The sequence below is a fragment of the Myotis brandtii genome, unplaced genomic scaffold, assembly GCF_000412655.1.
Source record: "Myotis brandtii unplaced genomic scaffold, ASM41265v1 scaffold31, whole genome shotgun sequence".
Classification (NCBI taxonomy): domain Eukaryota; kingdom Metazoa; phylum Chordata; class Mammalia; order Chiroptera; family Vespertilionidae; genus Myotis; species Myotis brandtii.
The window spans coordinates 1,575,895-1,599,260 of NW_005361873.1; the positions used below are offsets into that span (position 1 = coordinate 1,575,895).

At 34.4% G+C, this 23,366-nt stretch overlaps 1 protein-coding gene across 8 annotated transcripts in view; it reads right to left on the reverse strand.

Moving 5' to 3' along the window:
* IBTK (inhibitor of Bruton agammaglobulinemia tyrosine kinase) overlaps positions 1-23,366 on the reverse strand; it is a 77,769-nt gene that overhangs the window by 12,366 nt on the left and 42,037 nt on the right. For 6 of the 8 annotated variants that reach the window (XM_014542648.1, XM_005869931.2, XM_014542647.1 and 3 more), the window contains 8 exons: positions 20,713-20,773; positions 19,773-19,894; positions 17,759-17,871; positions 12,998-13,146; positions 11,162-11,325; positions 9,081-9,173; positions 8,394-8,537; positions 1,375-1,524 (listed from right to left, as the gene is read on the reverse strand). In XM_014542648.1, coding sequence (XP_014398134.1) covers positions 1,375-1,524; positions 8,394-8,537; positions 9,081-9,173; positions 11,162-11,325; positions 12,998-13,146; positions 17,759-17,871; positions 19,773-19,894; positions 20,713-20,773 — 996 coding nt within the window. The remainder of the gene's footprint in view (positions 1-1,374; positions 1,525-8,393; positions 8,538-9,080; positions 9,174-11,161; positions 11,326-12,997; positions 13,147-17,758; positions 17,872-19,772; positions 19,895-20,712; positions 20,774-23,366) is intronic. The other 2 variants (XM_014542645.1, XM_014542644.1) reach the window with 1 other exon arrangement.

The window sequence follows — 23,366 nt, forward strand, 5'->3', positions numbered from 1 at the left end:
ACCACCAGGGGGCAGCTGCTGCATTGTGGGCTTGCTGTGTGGTGGTCAGTGCGCATTATCGGTACTTCTCCTTTTAGGGTCAATTTGCATATTACCCTTTTATTATATAGGATATAGGATAGAGTGTAAGAAGATGGTTTAGTTTCACTTTTGTGCATGTATGTTTCCAATATTCCCAACACCATTTACTGAATAAACTGTCTTTTACCCCATTGAATGTTCTTGCTTCCTTCATCGTAGATTAATTGACTGTATAGGCCTAGGTTCATTTCTGGGTTCTCTATTCAGTTCCATTGATCTATGTGTCTGTTTTAATACCAGCACCATACTTTTTTTATTACTATAGTATTATAGTATAGTTTGATATCAAATAGTGTAATATCTCCCACTTTGTTCTTCTTTTAAGATTTCTTTTGGGGTCTTTCGTGTTTTCATACAAATTTTTGAATTATTTGTTCCTGTTCTGTAAAATACACCACTGGTATTTTGATAGGAGTTGTGTTGATTCTATAGATTGCTTTGGGTAGTATGAACATTTTAATGATATTAATTCTTCCTATCCATGAGTATAGTATATGCCTCCATTTATTACTAATCGTATTTGATTTCTTTCTTGAATGTCTTAAAATTTTCTGAGGACAGGTCTATTTTAAAACATTTATAATCATGTATGTAACATACAAAATACCTGTGTATGTGTACAAGTGGCACTCAAATGTAGTTAGGCAAACATTTAAGAGATTACATGTATGCATTTAAAATTTGAAACATCTTTTAAAAGCATACAGGACTTAAAAAAACAGGATAAAAAATAGCTAGCTAGACAAAAAAACTGGAAACACCCAAATGTCCATCAATAGATGCAGACTGTTTTCCATCCATAAAATGAAATACTACTCAGCAATAAAATGTAATGAACCATTAATACACATAGCAACTTGAATGAATCTCAAAATAGATGCTGAGTAAAAAACGATTTTTTAAAAACGTACATACTGAATGAATCCATCGACACAAAACTCCAGAACATATAAGCTAGTCTATACTGACAGAAGAGGTTAGTAATTACATGGGAGGGAGGAAGGGATTACCAAGGGGAATGAAAAAATTTCTGGGAATGAGTTATATTCACTGTCGTCAGCGTGGTTGGTGATAATGGTTTAATGGGTGTATTCGCATGCCAAAACTTTCAATTATATAGTACTTTAAATATATACAGTTTATTATTAACCAATTATACCAAAATAAAGCTTCAAAAAATAGACATGTTAATTCCAAATGTATAAAAATCTGCCTCTTAAATATTTAAAGATTATTTCAGAACATAAAACTACCATAGAAGATTTTAAGGAAGAAAATGTGTAAGTTTATTACCTTGCAACTTTTGGAGCCTGGGGATTTTCAATTCCTTTAAAACAAACTTTTTTGACATGATCTCCTGCACTATGCCCAGTTATAGATTTTTTTTCTTCTACTAAAAAATCCCGGAATGATTTGGATGAAAATGAATGTAGAGAAGATCCCCTATGAAAGACAACAGAGGTTATGTTAAAATATTCACTTTTTAAAAAGCTCATTGCTTAAAGGCACAGGTGAGAATATAGACCAAACATTTTATAGTTGTATACATTAAAGTTTTTAATGCAATGTTGGAATTTTTTGCTATTAACTGTGGTGAACTAATCAAAATTATGTGATAAGAATGAATAAGTGATATTAATAACAGCTATTACAACTATATCTCAGGTAACAACAAAAACTGTGCTCACTAAATTAAATAATTAAGCTCAGCAGAGGAAACATTCATTACTTCTGCTAAATAATGCTGATAGTTTTATTTCTTGATCTGATTTGCTAATTGCACAAGATTGTTTAGTTTGTGAAACCTCATCAACCCATACACTTCTAAGTGTATATATGTTTCAATAAAAAGTCATTTAAAATATAAACCTAAGTTTACATGGACAGAATAGAGGAAATAAAATGTAAGTTGATCTAAAACATAAAATAAATTACACCCAACATAGGTGTAATACTTTGAGTATTAGTTAATCAAAAAAAACAGGCAAAACATTAAAAATTACCTATACAGATTATTTTAGCTTCCAAAGATTTCATACTTCTTTATGGTATCAGAATCTTTTTATCAACCAATCAGTGTTTTACTTTACAGTCAAGAATGTAAAAAGGATTTACAGGGTGGCAGTCAGGATTAGGCACACAGGCTCTGTTGCTAGACTTGAGTTCAAATCTTGGCTCTGTCATACACCAGCTTTGACCTTGGGAGGTTACTTAACCTCTAGATCAGCGGTTCTCAACCTGTGGGTCGTGACGCCTTTGGGGGTCGAACAACCCTTTCACAGGGGTCGCCTAAGACCATCGGAAAACACATATATAATCACATATTGTTTACAGTAGCAAAATTACAGTTATGAAGTAGCAACGAAAATAATTTTATGGTTGGGGGTCACCACAACATGAGGAACTGTATTAAAGGGTCGCGGCATTAGGAAGGTTGAGAACCACTGCTCTAGATGCTTCAGTTTCCTCATCAATAACATAGTTATACTAATACCATCTCCATCATAACAGTTCTGAGGATCAACTATTAATTTATGTATTTTAAACAGTACCTGACTCAGAGAAATGCTATATAAATCCTCTACTATCCATAATTTTCACATTTAACAAAACTAACTTATTTTTATTTAAGAGAAAAAGAAAATGAAAACACAGAAGTTCTGACATGAATAAATATAATCGGTTTATAGGCTTAGTATCTCTTTCCTTCCTAAAGTCTGACTTGGAAAAAAATTAATTCAAAAAGAAACTTTAGTTATTATTTTGTACACTAGAACTACACTGTACCCTTAGCGTCATTTTCAGAACCTATAACATTAGAAAGTCAAAATTATGAACAATAATAATGTAAGCAATTTCCTAGTCTAATTTTAATTTTTTCCCATTTTTATTTATTCAGAAAATAAAATGACCATGTTAAGCAAACAAAATGTTAACCAGATAATTCCCCAAAAAGTTAAATTCATACTTTTAAGATACCATAAAATCCACATCCAGATTAAGTTCATAAACTACAGGGTAGGGCAAAAAGTAGGTTTATGGTTGTTCATATGGAAAATACTACTACAAGAATAAACTTTCATGTACTCACAACTATAAACCTACTATTGTCCTACTCTGTATCTGGGGTACCCCATAAAAAACAAGGCCTTCTAAATTTCTGTATCTTGTTTGAATAACTCATTTGTACCTGCCTCTGACCAAACCATATTTGCAAGACTTTTTTTTACATGCATCATCTCATTTAATCCTTACAATAACAATCCTGACAGAGAAGTATTTTTTCATCACCACAATAAGTACAACCAAAGTTCAGTGATCTCAACAATCGTAAAATCACCAGAGATAAGGCAGAACTGGGAGCGAAACACAATTCTTAATGACAACAAAACTCATACTTTGTCATCTAGACTACCACTCCCTTCAATAAGAAATCAAGACAACATTCCTTATTAAGTGCCAAAGATGGCAGGAAAATAATGATGATTCACACTTTGCTTTATTAACATATGAGGTAAACATCCATAACAAAATTAGCTAAAAAATGTTTACCAAATTTCTATTTACTCAATAAAGATTGAATGAACACAAATGCTTCACATAAGATTTTTCTTTTTTTTAAAAAGTCATTAAAAATTCAATACGTTAAGGAAATCAGTTAATCATGTGACCATATTACAAATTAAGTTACTATTTGTTTATATAATATTGATGGTGCTGTGTTAAATGTTCCATATATTATCTCTTGTAAAATAGGTATTGTGAAATCTTCACAGTACCCTTGTGAAATAGAAACTATTTTTAGCTCTATTTATGAACAAGAAAAGTAAGACAGAGAAAAGTTAAATAACTGATCTAAGTTCACAATGCTACCAAGTAATAGATCTACCAATAAAGTCAGGCAAGGCTCACTCCAGAACCCCAACCTAATCACTATACTCTACTGCTGTATCCACATTTAAGTCATTTATCCTAAGTAAAATCTTAGCCCATTATGACAGAAATTTTCTCTATAGATGTGTATCAGCAACATGGCCTACTAAAAATACTTCAAAAGAAATTTACCTGACTTTGACTTTAAAATTTCCCCAAAATACGTATATACACAGAACATTAAAAAAAGTATATATATACAAAAGAACCACTCCCCATTTCTTTACCAATATCTTGCTCCTCCCAAAAGCACACACACCTGAAGGTTTCTACTGGTAAACAGGGTAACTATGGTGTAAAGTACTGTATCATTAGTCATTTGGGAACATGCTGGCAAACACTCTTGCCAGAAAATCTGCTGAATATCTCCTATAAGCAATTCACGTCTCTAAACACAGAAACTTCACAATGATGTGTATAAAAAGCATAAGTTGTTAGATTCACCCTAGAGGTAATTCAGGGACTTCTAGATGTGGTGATCTGTACCCTAAAAGCTTTTTTTTTTAAAGTTAGTTATAACATCTCCTTAAGAGTAAATATAGGTAACAGTATTTACAAAAGAACAAACTTACAAATTCATTAATCATGCACAGTAGTTACCTATAAAATGTCTTACGCAGGTTTTCTCAAATGAGTTCTATTATTCTTTCCACTGATCATGCCATACTTTAAAAGACTGTCTAATTTCCTATGATTTTACTTTCCTAACTCATAGGCTAGGAACTTCACAGAGAAGCATTTGTAGATATTTGTATCCACTCAAAAATTTAATCAAGATTTGTTTCTCAGCTAAAGCAGCACTAAAAATTTTGCTTTAATGAACAAAATTCCTAGCTCTAAAAAGTTAAATAACTGAAATTAGTCTATTATAACTTATAGGCTAGCTCTAAATGGGATTTGGAATAATTTACAGTCAGAAATCAAGCCAAGCCATAAAGACTTCTTCCACTGAAGATTTATTTCTCCAAGTAAAACACTGGATAATGCAAACTGGCCAACTCCCATGTATACTTGGTGTTTTCACATTAGATTTAAAATTCAATTGGCTAGAACTTCATTCTAGAGCAAGATGTGACTTACTGTCACATCTAACTGCAAACAGCAGGAGTACAACTATATGCTGGGAGTCATCGACTAGGTGAATGAATGTTTGAACAAACTAGTAAAACTCCTTATTACAACCAGAGGCAGATGCAGAAGGCTAACTTGTGATTTGCTAATGAATTGTAAATTAACCTTAATATTAAAATATCCAGAGTATAAAAAATCTTCTAAAAAAATAAAATCGCATTAGATAATCCATCAGGAGGATGTTCTTTTGAGAAGTATTGTTAAATGGATGATAAATCACTACAGTAATGAATATATTCTATAAATACAATCTATAAATCAGATAAAAATGCTAATTTCAGATTAATTTTCTACTTTTTAAAAGCAGAGCAGTTTAAATTCTAACAACTTTGTTTAGACCAACATTTACAAGGAATATTGTCAGGAAAACAAATCTCCATTTTTAATTTCTTCAAGCATATATTACATGTATTTACACTAAATGTATTAAAAATCAAGTGATATACTAAACTTGTAGCACTCTAAGAATTCGAGAAAATTAACCTAATGATAATATTTCCATTTATACTAAATACTAGAGGCCTGGTGCACGAATTCGTGCATGGGTGGGGCCCTTTGGCCTGCCCCAATTGGGGCATATCAGGGAGGCCAGCCTGCAGGGGCGAGGGACCGCAGGAGGTTGGCTGTGGGAGCACATTTACCACCAGGGGGAAGCTTCTGCATTGAGCGTCTGCCCCCTGGTAGTCAGTGTGCATCATAGCGACTGGTTGACCGGTCATTCTAGTCGTTCGGTTGTAAGGGTCGCTCAGGCTTTTATTTATATAGATAAATCAAACTGCAGGAATACCAATCAATCATTTTATATAAATGCGTTCTTAAAATTTCTAACAAATGTTTTCTCATCTGTGCCATTAACTTAGGATAAAATTTCCATAACCAACAATAAATTATATGTATGTATCCTTTATATATATATTGTTTATATATATATTGACATATGTCTTACATATATATTTTTTATTAAGTTACCTCACTCAGCCCACTGTTAAAGAGTATAAATAAAAGCAGTACATAATTTCAAAAGAATTTATGAGAAATGAACTTTAAAAGATTCTTCAGATACCAAAACTATGGTTGCAAGAAATCATAAAAAGGGCATAAATTTTATGGCAATTCAGATACTTCTCACTTTGATAATGCAGAACTAAATTATCTATAATTGGTCAGTTAGATAAATTTTCTTGGTACCCTAAAACCCATTATTCATTTGTTTGTATTTAAATGTTCCAATCACATTTTCCTCAAATAAATGTATAAACATTACTTACATGTCATAGTCACCAAATTAATTTTTAAGGAAAAATAATCTGATTACATTTGGGCCAAATTTTTTGGCATCTTTCTTCCCATGTTTTTAGAATTTTCTTTAATATGCCATAATAAATTTCGTTTGAAACTTAGTCTCTTCAACATGGGAGTCTGACCTCATGTTGCTAATAATTACTGGAGAAGTTTTTTCCTAAATTTGAAATCAAACTCTGAAGTTTCAGATAAATGACTACTTTAATCCTTTTCCCTGAAATCCCATATACAGTGAACAGGTATGTCAGAAAGGCAAAAAGAATAAAGCAGTAAGACAATAGTAAACTAAAACTAGTACTAGTTTTGGAGGATGGAAAAGAGCTAGAAGGATCACTGATGTAGTAGAAATAAAGGAAACCTAATTGCCATCAAGTGGTGATAGAGTATAAAAACCCAAAACCTTGAAAAGGCTCAAACATTGGACTCACTTATGTATCAAATCCTAAAGTAGGCATGAGGACATAAACAAGAAAAATAGTTCAGTTTACTTGTGGAATGGTAGGGAATATCAGATATTTTCCCTATTCTCCCTGCTCAGAAGACTGCACCTTCTTTATCCTGGTAGCAGGAAAATGTGATTTTATGTTATCTTTAGACTTCCCTTAACTGTCATTCTGGGAATTTCCCTTGTTTGTATTTGCTGTGTACCTTCTACATGCAAGGCACTGTTCTTGTTTTTGGTGGTTAGGCAATGTATAAGACTGATTTGGTCACTGCCTCTGTAGGGTTTATGGGGTAGCAGTTAAAACAAGTGTTTTCCCTTATCAAGAGTATGAAAAAGACAAAAAAAAGAGTTCTCTAGATACTAAATATGTTATGATTTGAGAGAATTAAACCCATTCTCTAAAGTTTTACATGCTCTTTTCTTTTTTACTTGGGCTTTCTTTTTCTGGGGTCATGCTTTAGATCTACTAGTGGCTATAAGACATGGATTTAGGCCCTTGGTGGCATTCAAAATAAAGAGTTGTCTCCCTCAAAATAATTTACACTTTAATTGGGAAAAATATTTCCTCTCACAAACAAAAAATATGGCTTTAAAGGCAGTGAAGGAATTTCCCCAAAACAAAGGTAGCCTCCAAGATCCTTTTCAATGCTTGTGAGAAACAGGGTTCTGATTTCCTTCTTGCCCTTCACACTACCCATACTTTTCTTCATCGTGATTGACAATCAATTCTAATCAGTTACAAAGAAAAGAGAGGGGAGCAGACAGTACAACCTCATTTTACACATCTCAAAATTGCTATCTAACCTTCTGGAAGATTATTCCTATTAATGCTGCCATTTGGGGTAAATTCTAATGAAGAAAACTTATTCAATGTTACGAAGTTATGTAAATGGCCCTGCTTAAAAATAATGACAAGTTTTGATTATATAATAAAGATATTTATGATGCACACAGAGGATGAAGAAATTAAGGTGGTAAAAAAAGTTTGCTCTAATCAAATTTTTCTATAATATACAGGTGTTGGCAAAAGTAGATTTACAGCTGTTCATATGGAAAAAGACATGCAGGTTCTGATTATTAAAATAGCTTTATTAATTCAAAAGAATGTCACAAAGCACTTAGGTACAATCTCATACGTGCTAAAATAAATAATTTAAAAATACAAGAATAAAATCTGTTTTGCATACTCACAACTGTAAACCTCCTTTTAACCACCCCTGTATATTATCTCTTATAAAAAAATGAAAAATATCAGAATGCTCCTTTAAAATGCTTTTGCAATAAACACTAGTTAAAATACAAAAAAACTTTTGAAAACTATGATGTACTGTCAAAACAAAAAAAAAAACACTTGTCTTTATTTCCCAAGGAACAGTTTTTAACTAAAAACCAAGAGGAAAATGAAATATTTATAAAGATGGGGAAATAAGACCTAGAAGCCAAGAACTACTTTAAAAGCTAATAATGCACAAATCTATGCTTATTAAAAATTAGACCATACCATGCATGTGCTGGTTTTGAGGTTTTTGAAGGAGCAGTTAAAGCTGTTTCTGTGCTATTCACTCCTGAATTATTTTCTTTGGTAGTCATTGCGATCATTTTTCGTTGTTTCTGAGAAAGTTTGACTCCAGGAGAAATCACTTTGCTAGAAATTAAGTTAAGTTAATTAGTTTCACTACCTCTGAGAAAGTTTAATTCCGTAAGAAATAATTTTGCTACAAATTAAATTAAACCAATTAACATTAATTTCTGCTTAACGAAGGTTATAGGTAATTATATTGCTTTCTCTTTATCTGATGTGGTTTTACTACTACTGGATCAAAATGACCACAAGAATCAACAGTGACAATATCAGTTTATACTACTAATGATCAAGTAATACCTACATATGAGCTTTCCACTTACTAATACACACACTTGCATTAGAACCACAACGATCGTTTTAAGGGCAAGTTTCTGGCATTTAATACTATATTTCACAAAAGTTGGACTATTAACCCAAATAAATCTTTAGCACATATTTAAGAAATATGTATTGGAGGCTAAGCTACCTAGGAAAGAGCTTATAATGAACTTTAATATAAAATGAAGAAAAATAATAGGGAAAGTCCTGTAGGTCTTTCCAATTCTTTAGTGCAGAACTACAACACAATACAGACTTTTTTTTTAATGATTTTTTTAAACAAACCCCAAATTTGTCTTTGGCGTAGCTCCACATTTTTGTCTATTTTCTTCAATTTGCATGATGGTTCTGAGATCCATGATAGGAGGGCTGACAGGACTAAAAGACATAAAAGTTACTTTACAATGCATTCATTTATCCATAAAGTCTTACCTCCAAACTTCACCAAAACTATAAATTATATTTAAGATTTATAATGAGAGGATAATTTAGGTTGGTTTTATCAGCTGTGGAAACTTCAAAAAAGGTATTTTGAATGAAAGCTACTTTTATACATACATAAATAACTACTTAAATGCATCCAAAGTCATAATGGTAAGTAATATAACAAACTCTGAAAGAAAAAAAAATGCCAAGCAATAGAAAGATACATAACTTATCTGACACCATAATGAGAAAAAAATTCTACAATCTTCAGAAATAGCCAATATATTTTTCTGACTTTACATCAAGCTATTCATAAAACATGTTTTAAAAATAGTCTAGCACAGCCAGTGTGGTTCAGTGGTTGAGCATCAACCCATGATCCAGGAGCGCCTAGTCAGGGCAACATGCCCTTGTTGTAGGCTTGACCCCCAATAGGGAGCATGCAAAAGGCAACCCATTGATATTTCTCTCTCTCCTCTTCTCCCTTCCTCTCTCTGAAATCAATAAAAACATATTTTTAAAAAATTTTAATAAAAGGTAGTCTAACATTAGTAATTAGAAGATGCTTCTATATATTCTTACAAATATGTTTACTTAGACAAAAACATTTGAGATTAATTTCTGAACTATCCTTAGACCATGAAGCAACGTACACTGGGACATAATAATCTATGTTCCAACTGTGCAAAATACAGTATATTTCAAAGTAATTACAGATATCACCCAGATAATATAATTGGTAAGTTAATTAACAGTTTTAGAATATTATAAACCACAGTCGATATATAAAGATGAAGCACAGTTCAATAAACACTGAAAAAGAATACTGTATTTTAATATCTACTCCTTCAGTTTTAAAAACTGACTTTTCTAAATTTAAAAAATATAGGTTAAGTGAATATCCTCTAAAAATTAACTATGATAACAATACATTTTGTGAGATCTTAGATAACCCTTAATGTGCTAAAAAAAAAAGATAAAGTAAGCCTACAAATGACAAAATGGTCTTCCTGAGTGGGATTTTTAATATATACTATCCTCCCCCTACACCCTCACCCCATAAAAAGGTGATATCAAGTCACTACTATGTGTGTAATAGTATTTACTAATATTCACTGATGACAACACAAAGGTAATTGTCTGGAAAAAAGGAGCCTATTTTAGCTGGTTAGTAATTTGTATGCATTAAGGTAATTTTCTGTGTATTATATTAGAAATCTATACAGTGAAACCTCGGTTCTCAAATTAAATTTGTTCCAGAAGGGTGTTCGAGAAGCAATTTTTTGGAAAACATCATTTTTTCCCGTTAGAAATAATGTAAACTGAATTAACCCATTCCAGACCCACAAACGATCCCCCGTCTTAACCTTTCTTTATACAGTATATATCTCATATACTTTTTAATCTATAAACACTTCTTTTCTTAAATTTATCAAATCACCCTCTACTAGCCTTAAAGGAATCATTTTCAGCATTCTTTACAGGGCTGTCTTTCAGGAGGTCAGTTTGTGGCATCTTTGCTTTTTCACATACCACTGCCTCCTGTCACCAGCTACCTGCTTTTAATTTATTTAAATCAACAACAGATTTTCTACCTCTTCAATTGCATGTAATTGTTTTATGAGCACTTTCACACCCTTAGCAACATTAGCATTCTTGATGGCCTCTTTATGTTTTAAAATTGTGCTAATCTTCGATTTTGCCACCAACAAAAGCTAATCTTCAGATTGTTGCCAGAGAGGTGGTTATTGTCATGCTGAGGCATCAGCATGAATGGACTGTCAGGTAGCAAACTGAAACATTTTTTCTGTGAACAACTTGGTCGAGAAACGAGGTTTGACTGCATTCATATTTTTAAATATGCTTCATTAAAAATATTCATTTGACTAAAAATGAATTATTATATTTTTCAGACTATGGCAAAAAATTGAATATCCTACCTGAAAGAGCCAGCAGCCCAACTAGAAGAGCTTGAACTATCAATTCTGTTCCTTGGAATGGGCTGTGGAGCAGATACTTTAAGTATTGGTGATTTTTCCCATGGTTTTAAATCTTCCCTGAAATATGTAGGAGGTGTACCATTAACATATGGTTTCTTTTTCCCCTGGGAGTAAAAAAACATTTAAAAGGTGAATAAAAAAGCAAGCTCCTAGCAGAGCAGCTAATATTGTTGGCACTTAAATAAATTAAAGAGTAAAATCATCTATATATAATAAAAGCCTAAGCAACCATTATGGTGGAACAACCAGTCTCTATGATGTGCATTGACCTCCAGTGGGCAAACACTCAACGTAGGAGCTACCCCCTGGTGGTCAGTGCACTCCCACAGGGGGAGCGCCACTCAGCCAGAAGCCAGGCTCACTGCTAGTGAGCACAGTGGTGGTGGCAGAAGCCTCTCCTGCCTCCCTGGCAGCGCTAAGGAGCAGCGAGCCAAGCAGTAAGGAGCAGCAAGGAGCAGAGAGCAGGCGGGCAGTATGGAGAGAGGGGGTCCCACCTGCCTGCTTAGGCTGGACCTAAGCCGGCAGGCAGACATCCCCCAAGGGTTCCCGAACTGCGAGAGGGCATAGGCCAGGCTGAGGGCACCCCCACCCCCAGTGTACGAATTTCGTGTACCAGACCTCTAGTATGACAATCATCATCTAGCATTTTCAATTCAGTTCTTCCACAGTTTAGTGCCTTAACCAATTCTCAAAACAAATCAGTGACTATAACCCAATTACTGTGAACTTTGGGAATAATTTTTAGGAAAACAAGTTTACATATTAAATCCCTATTTACATGAGAATTAAGCAAAAATGTTAATATATGAAGCAGTAACTTAAAAATTAAAGTCCATAGCCCTGGCCAGGTGGCTCAGTTAATTGGAGCATCTTCCCATACACTAAAAGGTTGAGATTCAATTCCTAGTCAAGGCACATACCTAGGTTGCAATTTGATCCCAGTAGGAGAGTGTATGGGAGGCAACTGATTGATGTTTCTCTCTCTCTAAAAATCAATAAAAGAACATATTCTCAGGTGAGGATTAAAATAGAAAATTAGCCCGGCCTGCAAGGCTCAGTGGTTGAACACTGACCTATGAACCAGAAGGTCATAGTTCAATTCCCAGTCAGGGCACACGCCCAGGTTGCAGGCTCGATCCCCAAAGTGGGCATGCAGGAGGCAGCCGATCAATGATTCTCTCTCATCATTGAGGTTTCTATCTCTCTCTCCCTTCCTCTCTTAAGTCAATAAAAATTAATAAAATAAAATGCTATTATAATTTTGTGTTCAGGTGAAGAAAATGAACTACTGCAGCTTACTGTGAATTGTGCTAGATTAGGAGAACTCCATTCGAGAGTATTGCTTCAGTTAACACCATGGAGAAGAGACTGCAGGATTTAAATGGAAGCTTACATTCAAATCATTTTCCTTTGACAATTTTTAGGTGGTGTTAACTGACATTACACAAAATAATTTCCAAATAACTTAGCTATATTTTCCAATATGTCTATACAGTGTTTCTATATTTTTATATCAACATGGGTTTTAGTTGCAGAAAGATTAGAAATAAAACATCAAACAGTGCTCAAAACTGCCATTAAAATCTTTAAAACTAGAAACATTATGCAAATTTGAGGAAACTAACTGCATATATTGTCATTAATTAGGCTTTTGTTATTTTTACTTCAAAACACTGTCCTGGTTGATTTATATAATAAAATATAAAGATAAACTGTCTATACGCCTAAATTTTGAAGTTAAGAAAAGAGTACATTAATAGACAAGTAAAAACAAACCTCAATTTTATCTGAATGAAATGCTGTTGTGAAATCAGGGGACTGTAAATCTCTAGGACTACCCACTCCTGCATAGCTTCCTTCAGAGTCTGATGTCAACAGTTCTGGAAGAGATTCCACAGAATTGGTCTTACCAGACTTTAATAATCCTAAAAGGTAAATTTAAAAAATATATATGTATTACATCAATAAACCAAACAAAGCCAAAAACTTCCACTTATCCAGACTTAACATTTAAATTATAGCCACTCTACCAAAATCTTAATAATTCAAGCTAAAAAAAAAAGAAAATCTACATTTTTAAACAATAGTTCTAATTATATACCAATTATGCAATAATCCCAAGGAAGACAGTTCTTTGCGATCTGCTTTAAAAAGCAATTCAGGCCCTGGCTGGTATGGTTCAGTGGACAGAGCATCGGCTTGCAGACTGAAGGGTCCTGGGTTCGGTTCAAATCAAGGGCACGTACCTCAGTTGTAGACTAGATCCCTGCCCCTGGTCGGGGCATTTACTGAAAGTAACCAATCAATGTGTCTCTTTCACATGGATGTTTCTCTCCCTCCCGTCCTCCTTCTCTAAGAATCAATGAAAAATATCCTCAGGTGAGGATTAACAAAAAGAAAGAAATAAAGAAAGCAATTCAGAACTTTATTTTTCCAAATAAAAATAAAGAAGACAAAATTAATAAACTTCAGTCCCCTGCCCTTTCCCTTTCACATCTATCTCTCTGTATGGAGGTATCTGCACCCTCACAGAGGAGGACTGGCCGTATGGGGGGAGCTAGCCACCAGATTGGCCCAGTAGTAGAGGCTTTGCTGAAGCCAACTATGGTCTGTTTGAGGGTTTTCTTCCACATTAAAAGAAAGAAAAGAAAAAAAATCTGTGAATTAAGAGCTATTTTTAGTTAGCTTATTACCTAAAGAAAGAGCTGTTATGAAATGTATATGTCATTTCTTCTCTTAAGCAGGCTAAATACTTGTTTCCCTACCATACCTGGTATCCAGATTCATTAGCTGGTCAGAGTCATAGCAAACATAAATAGAGTAAAAAGTAAATTTTGCTTCAGTTTGTATTTCAAATTTAGTATAATCTAAATGAAGTAGCAAAATAACCAAAATAAACACATTATATGGGCTGTAACTAAAAGTTATACAATTGATTTAAAAGCAAATAAAAGATAGCAAATCATATATTCAAATAAGTGTTATTCTTTTTAAAGTGAATCACTTTGATCATATATATGCCTTTTCTTATGGTAATCACTGCTAAAACAGAGTTCAGAAATAACATTCAAGGTTTTTTTTTACTACAATATTTTAAGTATTTTTAATGGAGGCAAATTTTTATCTAAGAGAGCATTTTTTAATACTGAAATGTTCCTAAAAGTCAATCAGAAATAAATCTAATAAATAAAGAGAATGATTAAAGTAGCCAACAATTGTTTTCGGAAAAAAATATTTTCACAGAATGTTTTTTGTCTAACTTTAAAGATCAAAGCAAATAAATGTTAAGCCTTTGCACAACTGTCCTTGATAAAATTTGCCTCATACTCAAATTTTTTTCCAAAATAGGTGTTTTTGGCCCCCAATTAAATTTAACCTTTCAATCGTTTTTTTTCTTTTGGCCACAGAAAGAGTGGTACAGCAACAAGGATATAAAACTGGAATAAAAAACTAAATCTATTTGTCGATCACTATCTCAAATTTAAAGGAAGGGATGTATATTAGTTCATTACTAATGTCTCTTCCAGCTCTGAAATGCTAAGACTAACACATCCTATCTAATAAAAGAGTAATATGCAAATTGACCATCATGTGGACACAAGATGGCCTGCAGGGGAGGGCAGTCAGGGGTGACTGAGCTGGCAGAGGAGGGCAGTTGGGAGGAACCAGGCTGGCAGGGGAGGGCAGTAGGGGGCGACCAGGCCGGCAGGGGAGGGTAGTTGGGGGCAATTGGGCTGGCAGGGGAGTGGTTAGGGGATGATCAGGCTGGCAGGCTGAAGCAGTTAGGGGCAATCAGGCAGGCAGGCAGGCAGGAGAGCAGTTGGGAGCCAACAGTCCTGGATTGTGAGAGGGATGTCCGACTGCCCGTTTAGAGATTGGGCCTAAATGGGCAGTTGGACATCCCTCAAGGGGTCCCAGATTGGAGAGGGTACAGGCTGGGCTGAGGGACACACCCCTCCCCCCCCGACCATGCACGAATTTCGTGCACTGGGCCTTTAGTGTTCTAATAACATTATTTAAAACAAACCAAGTACCTACTTTTCCTAAGTCTTTTAAGGTAACTGGAAAATCAATAGTTTTACAACTGTCTATCCACTTATTCATCCTTCCATCAATACACCCAAGCCTCCTTCTCAGGACCAGAAGCAATTCATACAACACAGCACAAAATCACAAACTTTGACACTTAAAAGTCCTAAATCAGGAATCAAGAGATGTGGTAAATGGGAAATCACTCTTCAGTACTTATCTTTTGTGTTATCTAAAATAACTGTTCCTTACATTATTTATTCCTTTGATCTTTACCAAGCATGTCAAGCACCTCATTTGTAGTATTTTATTAAACATAAAAGATATGCTTTCTTTGCACCTGAATTACAGCTATTTTTTCCACAGGAAAGCAAAACCATGTGCAGTTGTATTCTTCAGTTACTTATGTAAGATTGACTATGAAAATATGCTGATAGAAGTTATATCAGGTTATATCTTGCTGCCATAGACATATCTACTGTTTTCGAAAACCATACTGTAATCTTATTATAGACCCACTTCATATTTTTATCTAAAGAAACCATTAAGATTTAGATAAAATGCAATCTGAATCTAATCAGATTAATCTATAATGTGGGATAGTCTCTAATACCATTTTTCAAAACAAAGCAAAATAAAATGGTATGAGGGGTGCTACTCTTAGTTAATAGATACTCAAAGAGAGATTAATAAGAAAAGGCATGCCAGACCATTGAGACTCAGTGGTTGAGATGGACCTATGAACCAGGAGGTCATTGTTCCATTCCTGGTCAGGGCACATGCCCGGGCTATAGGCTCAATCCCCACGAGGGGGCATGCAGGAGGCAGCCAATCAATGTTTCTCTCTCTACCTCTCCCTTCCTCTCTAAAATTAATATATATATATATATATTTTTTTTTAAAAAGGCAAAGTCAATCTTGATAAGATACTAGGTTTTTTTTAAAGGCTAAAGCAAAACAAGGCTATAAAAACATTTCTGGACAATTGGATACTAGTATAGACTATTACTAGATAATATTAATGGATTAATGTAATTGTCTTAGATATAATAATGGTATTGTGGTTGTGTAGGAGAATATCCTTATTCTTAGGAGATTCATATAAAAGTTTGGGGAGAAATAGCATGTCTATAACTTACTCCCAAGTGGGTCAGTTAAAATAAAAGTGTGTTTGGAGGATGAGGGAAAACTACAAGAAAAAGCAAAAGTGGTTACAGGTTAACAATAAATGTAGATGAATGGTATAAGGTGTTCATGGTGTTTTTCTTCCATCTTTTCAATAAGTTAAATATTTTCAAAATTAAAAACAGGAAAATAATTTTTAAAAAACGTCATAACCTTTACTTTCAAATAGGTTAACATAATGCCTACATGGAGAATGTGTTATATTCTACTATCAGATTATATACCTTCTTATGCACAGGAATGGCATCTCCCTTAGAGCACTGATATACATGAACTGAATCCATGTGATAACAGTATCTCTGTAACGTTTTGCCCACCTCTGCTAACCTTCCATGCCACTGGACAGAGTGGTTTTTCTAAAAACATAAATCTTATCCAGTCACACTCTGCCTTAAAAATCCATTCATAGCTAACCCAGTCTTCAGAATAAAATCCAAATACCTTAATTTGGCATGAAATATGCAATACCTTCCAAAATATGACCCTCTCTAACCCATCTCCTATCTGCATACAACCTGTATGGCTGGGCCATGCTAAACTATGTGCACAAGAAATGTGCAGTTCTTTCTATTGCCTCTAGGCTTGGAAACATATTACCCCTTCTCTTAGTAGGTCCATCTGCCTCCTTTTCTTAACTAACTTCATTCTTCAAGATCCAGCTCAAGTATCACTTTCCTCTAAGACAGCAGTTCTCAACCTGTGGGTCGCGACCCCTTGGGGGGTCGAATGACCCTTTCACAGGGGTCGCCTAAGACCATCAGAAAACACATATATAATACATTTTGTTTTTTGTGATTAATCACTATGCTTTAATTATGTTCAATCTGTAACAATGAAATTGGGGGTCACCACAATTCCTCATGTTGTGACCCAACCATAAAATTATTTTCGTTGCTACTTCATAACTGTAATGTTGCTACTGTTATGAATCGTATGTAAATATCTGATATGCAGGATGGTCTTAGGCGACCCCTGTGAAAGGGTCGTTCGACCTCCAAAGGGGTCGCGACCCACAGGCTGAGAACTGCTGGTATTAAAGGGTCGCGGCATTAGGAAGGTTGAGAACCACTGCTCTAAGAGATCCTACCTTCTCAGACTAGTTTCTGTGTCCCACAGCAACTTCAGAGTACTTATCACAAGTACTATCACTTTCTGTAACCACCCTAACCCTAAGACAATTTCCTTTTTTTTGACAATTTTCTATTTCAGTAGCCCCACCAAATAGCACATAATAGTATTTAATACATGTCAAATGAATTAGGTAAAGAATAGAGACATGAAAGATTAAATCCGGAAATACATCCTAAAATACTTTCCACTAACCTGTAGATGGTAGGCTCTGAATAATATCTGAAAGGTTATAACCTCCAGAACTATCTGAACGTTTACGTGGCTTCTTTTTTGCTTTTGTTTTGGCCTTCTTGAACATACTTTCCCTAGGAAATAGCAAACATAAAAGTCACTTTTAAAAAATAAATTAAAATGAAACAAAAGAACTATGCATGTTGAAAAAACACATAAGGCCTGCCTGGTGTCGCTCAGTGGTTGAGCATCGACCCATGAACCAGGAGGTCAAGATACATATCCCCAGTAAGGGGAGTGCAGGAGACAGCCGATCCATGACTCTCTTTCCCTCTCCCTATATTAAAAAAGAAAACATGTAAGGATATGCATGCTGCAGTCACATTTATGTGATCTAGAGCAAATTCCTCAATTTCACTGAACTTCCGTGTGTTACTATTACTTACTCTAACCCTAGCATTTCTGTGAAAGTTAGAAGATGGTATAGGAGAAAATTCTTTGAAAAGTAAAATACTGCACATGTTCATATAAAAGCTATTATAAACTATAATCTTGAATGAGAAATATTTGCTGATAATTTAAAGCATTTAAAGAAATACTTAATTCCCTAAATTAAGTATTATTAATCAGGAAAGGAAAAATAAAATTATCTATGAGGGCTACAACTACCTTTCACTAAAAATTACAGATTTCATTCTATAATTTCAACAGTTATACAGGTCTGCTATAAATACTATTATTTTGTGAAGGATAAGATGTCAATGCTAATAATTTTATTATAAGTTTTAATATAATAACATGTCATACATCTACGTCAGATATCTACAAACTGCCAAGTATCCTAAATGCTAACTAACTCTAGAAAAGGGATTAAAAAAGAAAAAGAGCCGTAACCGGTTTAGCTCAGTGGATGGAGCGTCGGCCTGCGGACTGAAAGGTCCCGGGTTCGATTCCCGTCAAGGGCATGTACCTTGGTTGCGGGCACATCTCCAGTAGGGAGTGTGCAGGAGGCAGCTGATCGATGTTTCTCTCTCATCATCGATGTTTCTAACTCTCTATCCCTCTCTCTTCCTCTCTGTAAAAAAATCAATAAAATATATAAAAAAAAGAAAAGAAAAATGAATATATCAGAACCCAAGAGCAGTTTTCAATGAGCTACATAGTGGGCTACTACACATACACACATAATACATTGCATATATGTAGTAAATGACTTGAACAACCAAAGATTTTAAATCATTTACCAAGTAGAACTAATTCTGTTAGCAGTTGATAAGGGAGCCTAAAACATGAATTGGAAATTATAACCAGGGCTAGTCAAATGGTAGGCGTAGTACTGGATATTATCTAGAATCTGGAATACTTTGCTGGAGGACTCCCTAATGTTAAGTCATTGCAGGCCGTATCTCTTGAACCAGTTAGGTTCTCTATAAATCTAATCTTCATTCCAACATGGGGGAGGGGCAATCACTTAGTTGAATGGGGTTCAGAAAGAAATCAATGCTCTTTTCCAAATCCAACCACTTGCTCTGATCTTTTTTTTCTTCACTCTCGTCTTCATAAACCTGGTACCTCTAATTCTTACGTCTTTCCAGAATTATGTTTTAGTTTTTTTCTGTTCTGTCATTACTGCTCAGCAACCTCTTTCCAACTTCCAAAGCTGTGATCATCTCTTGACTGCTGTCTTCCCCTACCCTGCTCTCTGGGCTTTAGTGCATTATGCCTTTTGTGTTTCTTTAACCGCAGCAGGGCTTAGGAAGGTAGTTAAAATAAATTCGCTAATTCAACCCAACATGTTTAATCTGAAGGCTACATTCCTTTCATATTTACAGGTAATTTTGTTATATCTGCAAATATAAAGTATTCATTTACTTTGTACTACACTAAGGCTAAGAATGAGCATAAATGCATGTCTTATTTCAGGTATCTCAATTTTTTTCTTTCAATGTCAACATGAAAGTGTCCAAGATTTGGAATGGGGGGGGGGGGGGGGGGGGGGAGGTGGGTAAGAGAAAAAAAAGGAAACAGAGCTTACGAATTATTTTGTTCCATATTTATTTCTTCTTTAAAAAAAATATCTCCATCTTCTAGTTCCAAATAGCTAATATCTGGTCCATCCTGATATGGTGTAATGACTCTTTTATCCATTGCTGGAATCTACAAAAAAAAAAAAAGTCACCTTTTAAATACAAAATTTACAAAGATCTCTTTAAATCTTGATGTAATATCCCATTTGTTTTAATATATGGTGACATTAACTAGAAAAAGTCTAGAAGGCCTAATGGTTTTCTAAATTTAAATCAAGTGGTTGATTCAATTAAAAGATTATTCCATTAAGGCATGGGGGACAAAAAAAAAAAAAACCTTGACAGAAAAGCATCCCTTTATTAAAAATACAAACTAGCCCTGAAGGGTCCCAGGTTCGATTCCCGGTCAAGGGCACATGCCTGATTTTCAGGCTCAATCCCCAGGAGTGGGTATGCGGAAGGCAGCCGATCAAAGATTCTCTCTCATCATTGATGCTTCTATCTCTCTCTCTCCCTTCCTCTCTGAAATCAATAAAAATATTTTTTAAAAATGCAAATTAATCTATTTGTTATAGGAATCATGTAAATCCATGTTTTTGCACTGTCCTGACCTTTGGTATATAATAATGAAAGACCCTGAAGCTTTCAGTAACTTTCATTTATGAAGAAATTAAAAAATACTAATCTTATTAAATATTTTCAATATCAATTATCCTATTTATCTATGGAATCTGTAAAGAATAGAAGAGGTCAATTGGGGAAAAGAGGGGATATATGTAACACTCTCAATAATAAAGGTTTAAAAAGTATATGTATATAGAAAGAAATACTAGGTCCTGTTTTCTAAAAGATCCTAAAATATTAGAATTCATTAGGAAATTATTCCATTGAGATGTCTGACCTAATATAATGCTTTAGATGATAATATCAAAAGAACATAAACCTTACCATTTTTCGGTAAAATGCAGAAAGATCCTTCAAAACACCAACACTTAAAACATCAAGAGACCTAACAAGTAAGATACAAAATTTTATCTTAATACTTAAGTAACTTAATACCTGTCAAGGTTTTCAAATATGTGGAGAAATTTTATACTGCTGAATAAACAATAGTTATTTTTAAAACATTAATATCTAGCTGCTACATATTCTTTTAGGAAGCATGCATAGTTATATATTTCGATAAACATCATGAACACACTAGAAAATATCTTATATAAAACTCAAATAACTCTTATAAATGATAGAAAAATATTTTCTACTAGAGGCCCGGTGCATGAAATTTGTGCGTGTGTGTGTGTGTGTGTGTGTGTGTGTGTGTGTGTCCCTTCAGCCCAACCTGCACCCTCTCCAATCCGGGACCCCTCAGGGAATATCCGACTGCCACCAGTGGAACATCCCTCACAATCTGGGACCGCTGGCTCCTAACTGCTAACCTGCCTGCCTGCGTAATCACCCCTAACTGCCTCTGCCTGCCTGCCTGGTCGCCCCCAACTGCCCCCCCCAACTGCCCCCCCCTGTCAGCCTGGTTGCCCCACACAGCCTGCTGTTCAGTCGTTTGGTCGTCCCTCACTTAACCCCCCTGCTTCAGTTGTTTAGTCGTCCCTTACTAACCCACCTGCTGGCCTTGTTGCCCCACACAGCTGTTCGGTCATTACTGTTACTGTGACAGCGTCCCGGACAATCTGCATATTAGCCTTTTATTATATAGGATTGTAATGAAATAGCAAGTATATATTCATTTTTCAACTTTCATTATCCACAAATTATAATCTTTAACTATAGAAGGAGTGCTTATATTGATAGAACAATTGCCTAACTATTAGGATACTTAAATTTTATCTAGAATTATCATTGCTACCAACTAACTTCATGACCTTGAGCAACTCATATTACCTTTCTGTGCTTTAGTATCTTCCTGTGTAAAATGACATTCAGACTACATCAATAGTATTAAGGAACTCTCAGGTTCCAAAGATGTACTTTAAGACACCAGTGAAAATTTAAATCAATTTACACTTTGAAATATACTTTAAAGTATTTTTAAAACTAATCCAAAACAATGTGCATATTCAAATGTGTACCATACCAGTTTTAATATTTTGAAGATAAGTAACTTGTGCTACTATGTCCTCATTGGTGTGCCCTTTTTTTTTTCTGTGCATATTTATTTGCACTTTTTCTAGCAAACATGTATTTGATTAGGAATGGTCAAATCTGTACAAATCTTTGTTTTAATGCAAGTTATATATGGCTACTCATGTAAAATTACACCAGTAGACACTTGTGCCATCCTTAATATTAATAGTTCAGCTGATACTTGTCACAACATAATAACTGAGTAATAGTAGTATGACTCATTATTTTCCAATATATTTTAGATAGGTTTGGTGCTTATTCTACATTTTGGTTAATTCCTATCTGACAAACTGAATGGGCTTACTTTGATTAATAATTGCTGTGATTAGAATTACTAATGTAATGTCAGCAATTAACTTTATTCTTCTGCAATTCTAGTCTCTCACACTAACATTCAAGAGAAATTTTCAAATGACATTGTCTAATATTCCATAACATTAATTTGTACTAGAAAAGCATTGTTTACAAATAACAAAGCATTAAATTGCCAAAATATTATTTCCTCTAAATTGAACCCTAAGAGGCAATTATTAAAAATCTGTTAATAAAACACTTATTTCAATCAGTTTTGGAATTAGTTTCATTAAAGATTATCCTGACTTTGAAAGGTCAGTTATCAAAAACTGTTATGATTTATAATAAATTATGTAGGTTAAGATTTGATTATTTACCAAAAAAGTTTCTAGGTTTTCTCAGCTTTAATATGAAGATATAGCCCTAACCGGTTTGGCTCAGCGGATAGAGCATCGGCCTGCAGACTCAAGGGTCCCAGGTTCGATTCTGGTCAAGGGCAAGTACCTTGGTTGCGGGCACATCCCCAGTGGGGAGTGTGCAGGAGGCAGCTGATCGATGTTTCTCTCTCATCGATGTTTCTAACTCTCTATCCCTCTCCCTTCCTCTCTGTAAAAAAAAATCAAACTGACCAAGATCTCTAATCTCAAATTTGTGTTCACCAAACACTCATTTTTCTCACCAATGACTTTATAATGAATAAATGTAATAAAATTTTGACTTTATTAAAAAGAAATATGTAAATTTATTTCATTAAAAAAATTCCACTGCTAAAACAATTGAAAATAGTATGATATTACCAAGATCCCTCTAATTCTAAAATGCCTGACTCCTAAATCATTAACATCAAATAATTTCCATCCAGGTAATCCTCAAAATATGAAATATTAATTTATAAAACAGGGTATATATATTTAGCTGACTTTTTATGTAAAACTAGTAGCCTGGTGCACGAAATTCGTGCACTGGGGTGGCGGGGGGGCCCTCAGTCTGGCCTTCACCCTCTCCAATCTGAGACCCCTCAGGGAATGTCCAACTACCTGTTTGTGCCCACACTTTTAACAGATAACAGCTCCATTGTTGTTTCTTTCTTATGCTTAAAACCATTGGAATTAGTAGGTATTCAAAGTGTGTATACATTTTGGGGGGACACCCTGTATATCTCTAGTCAG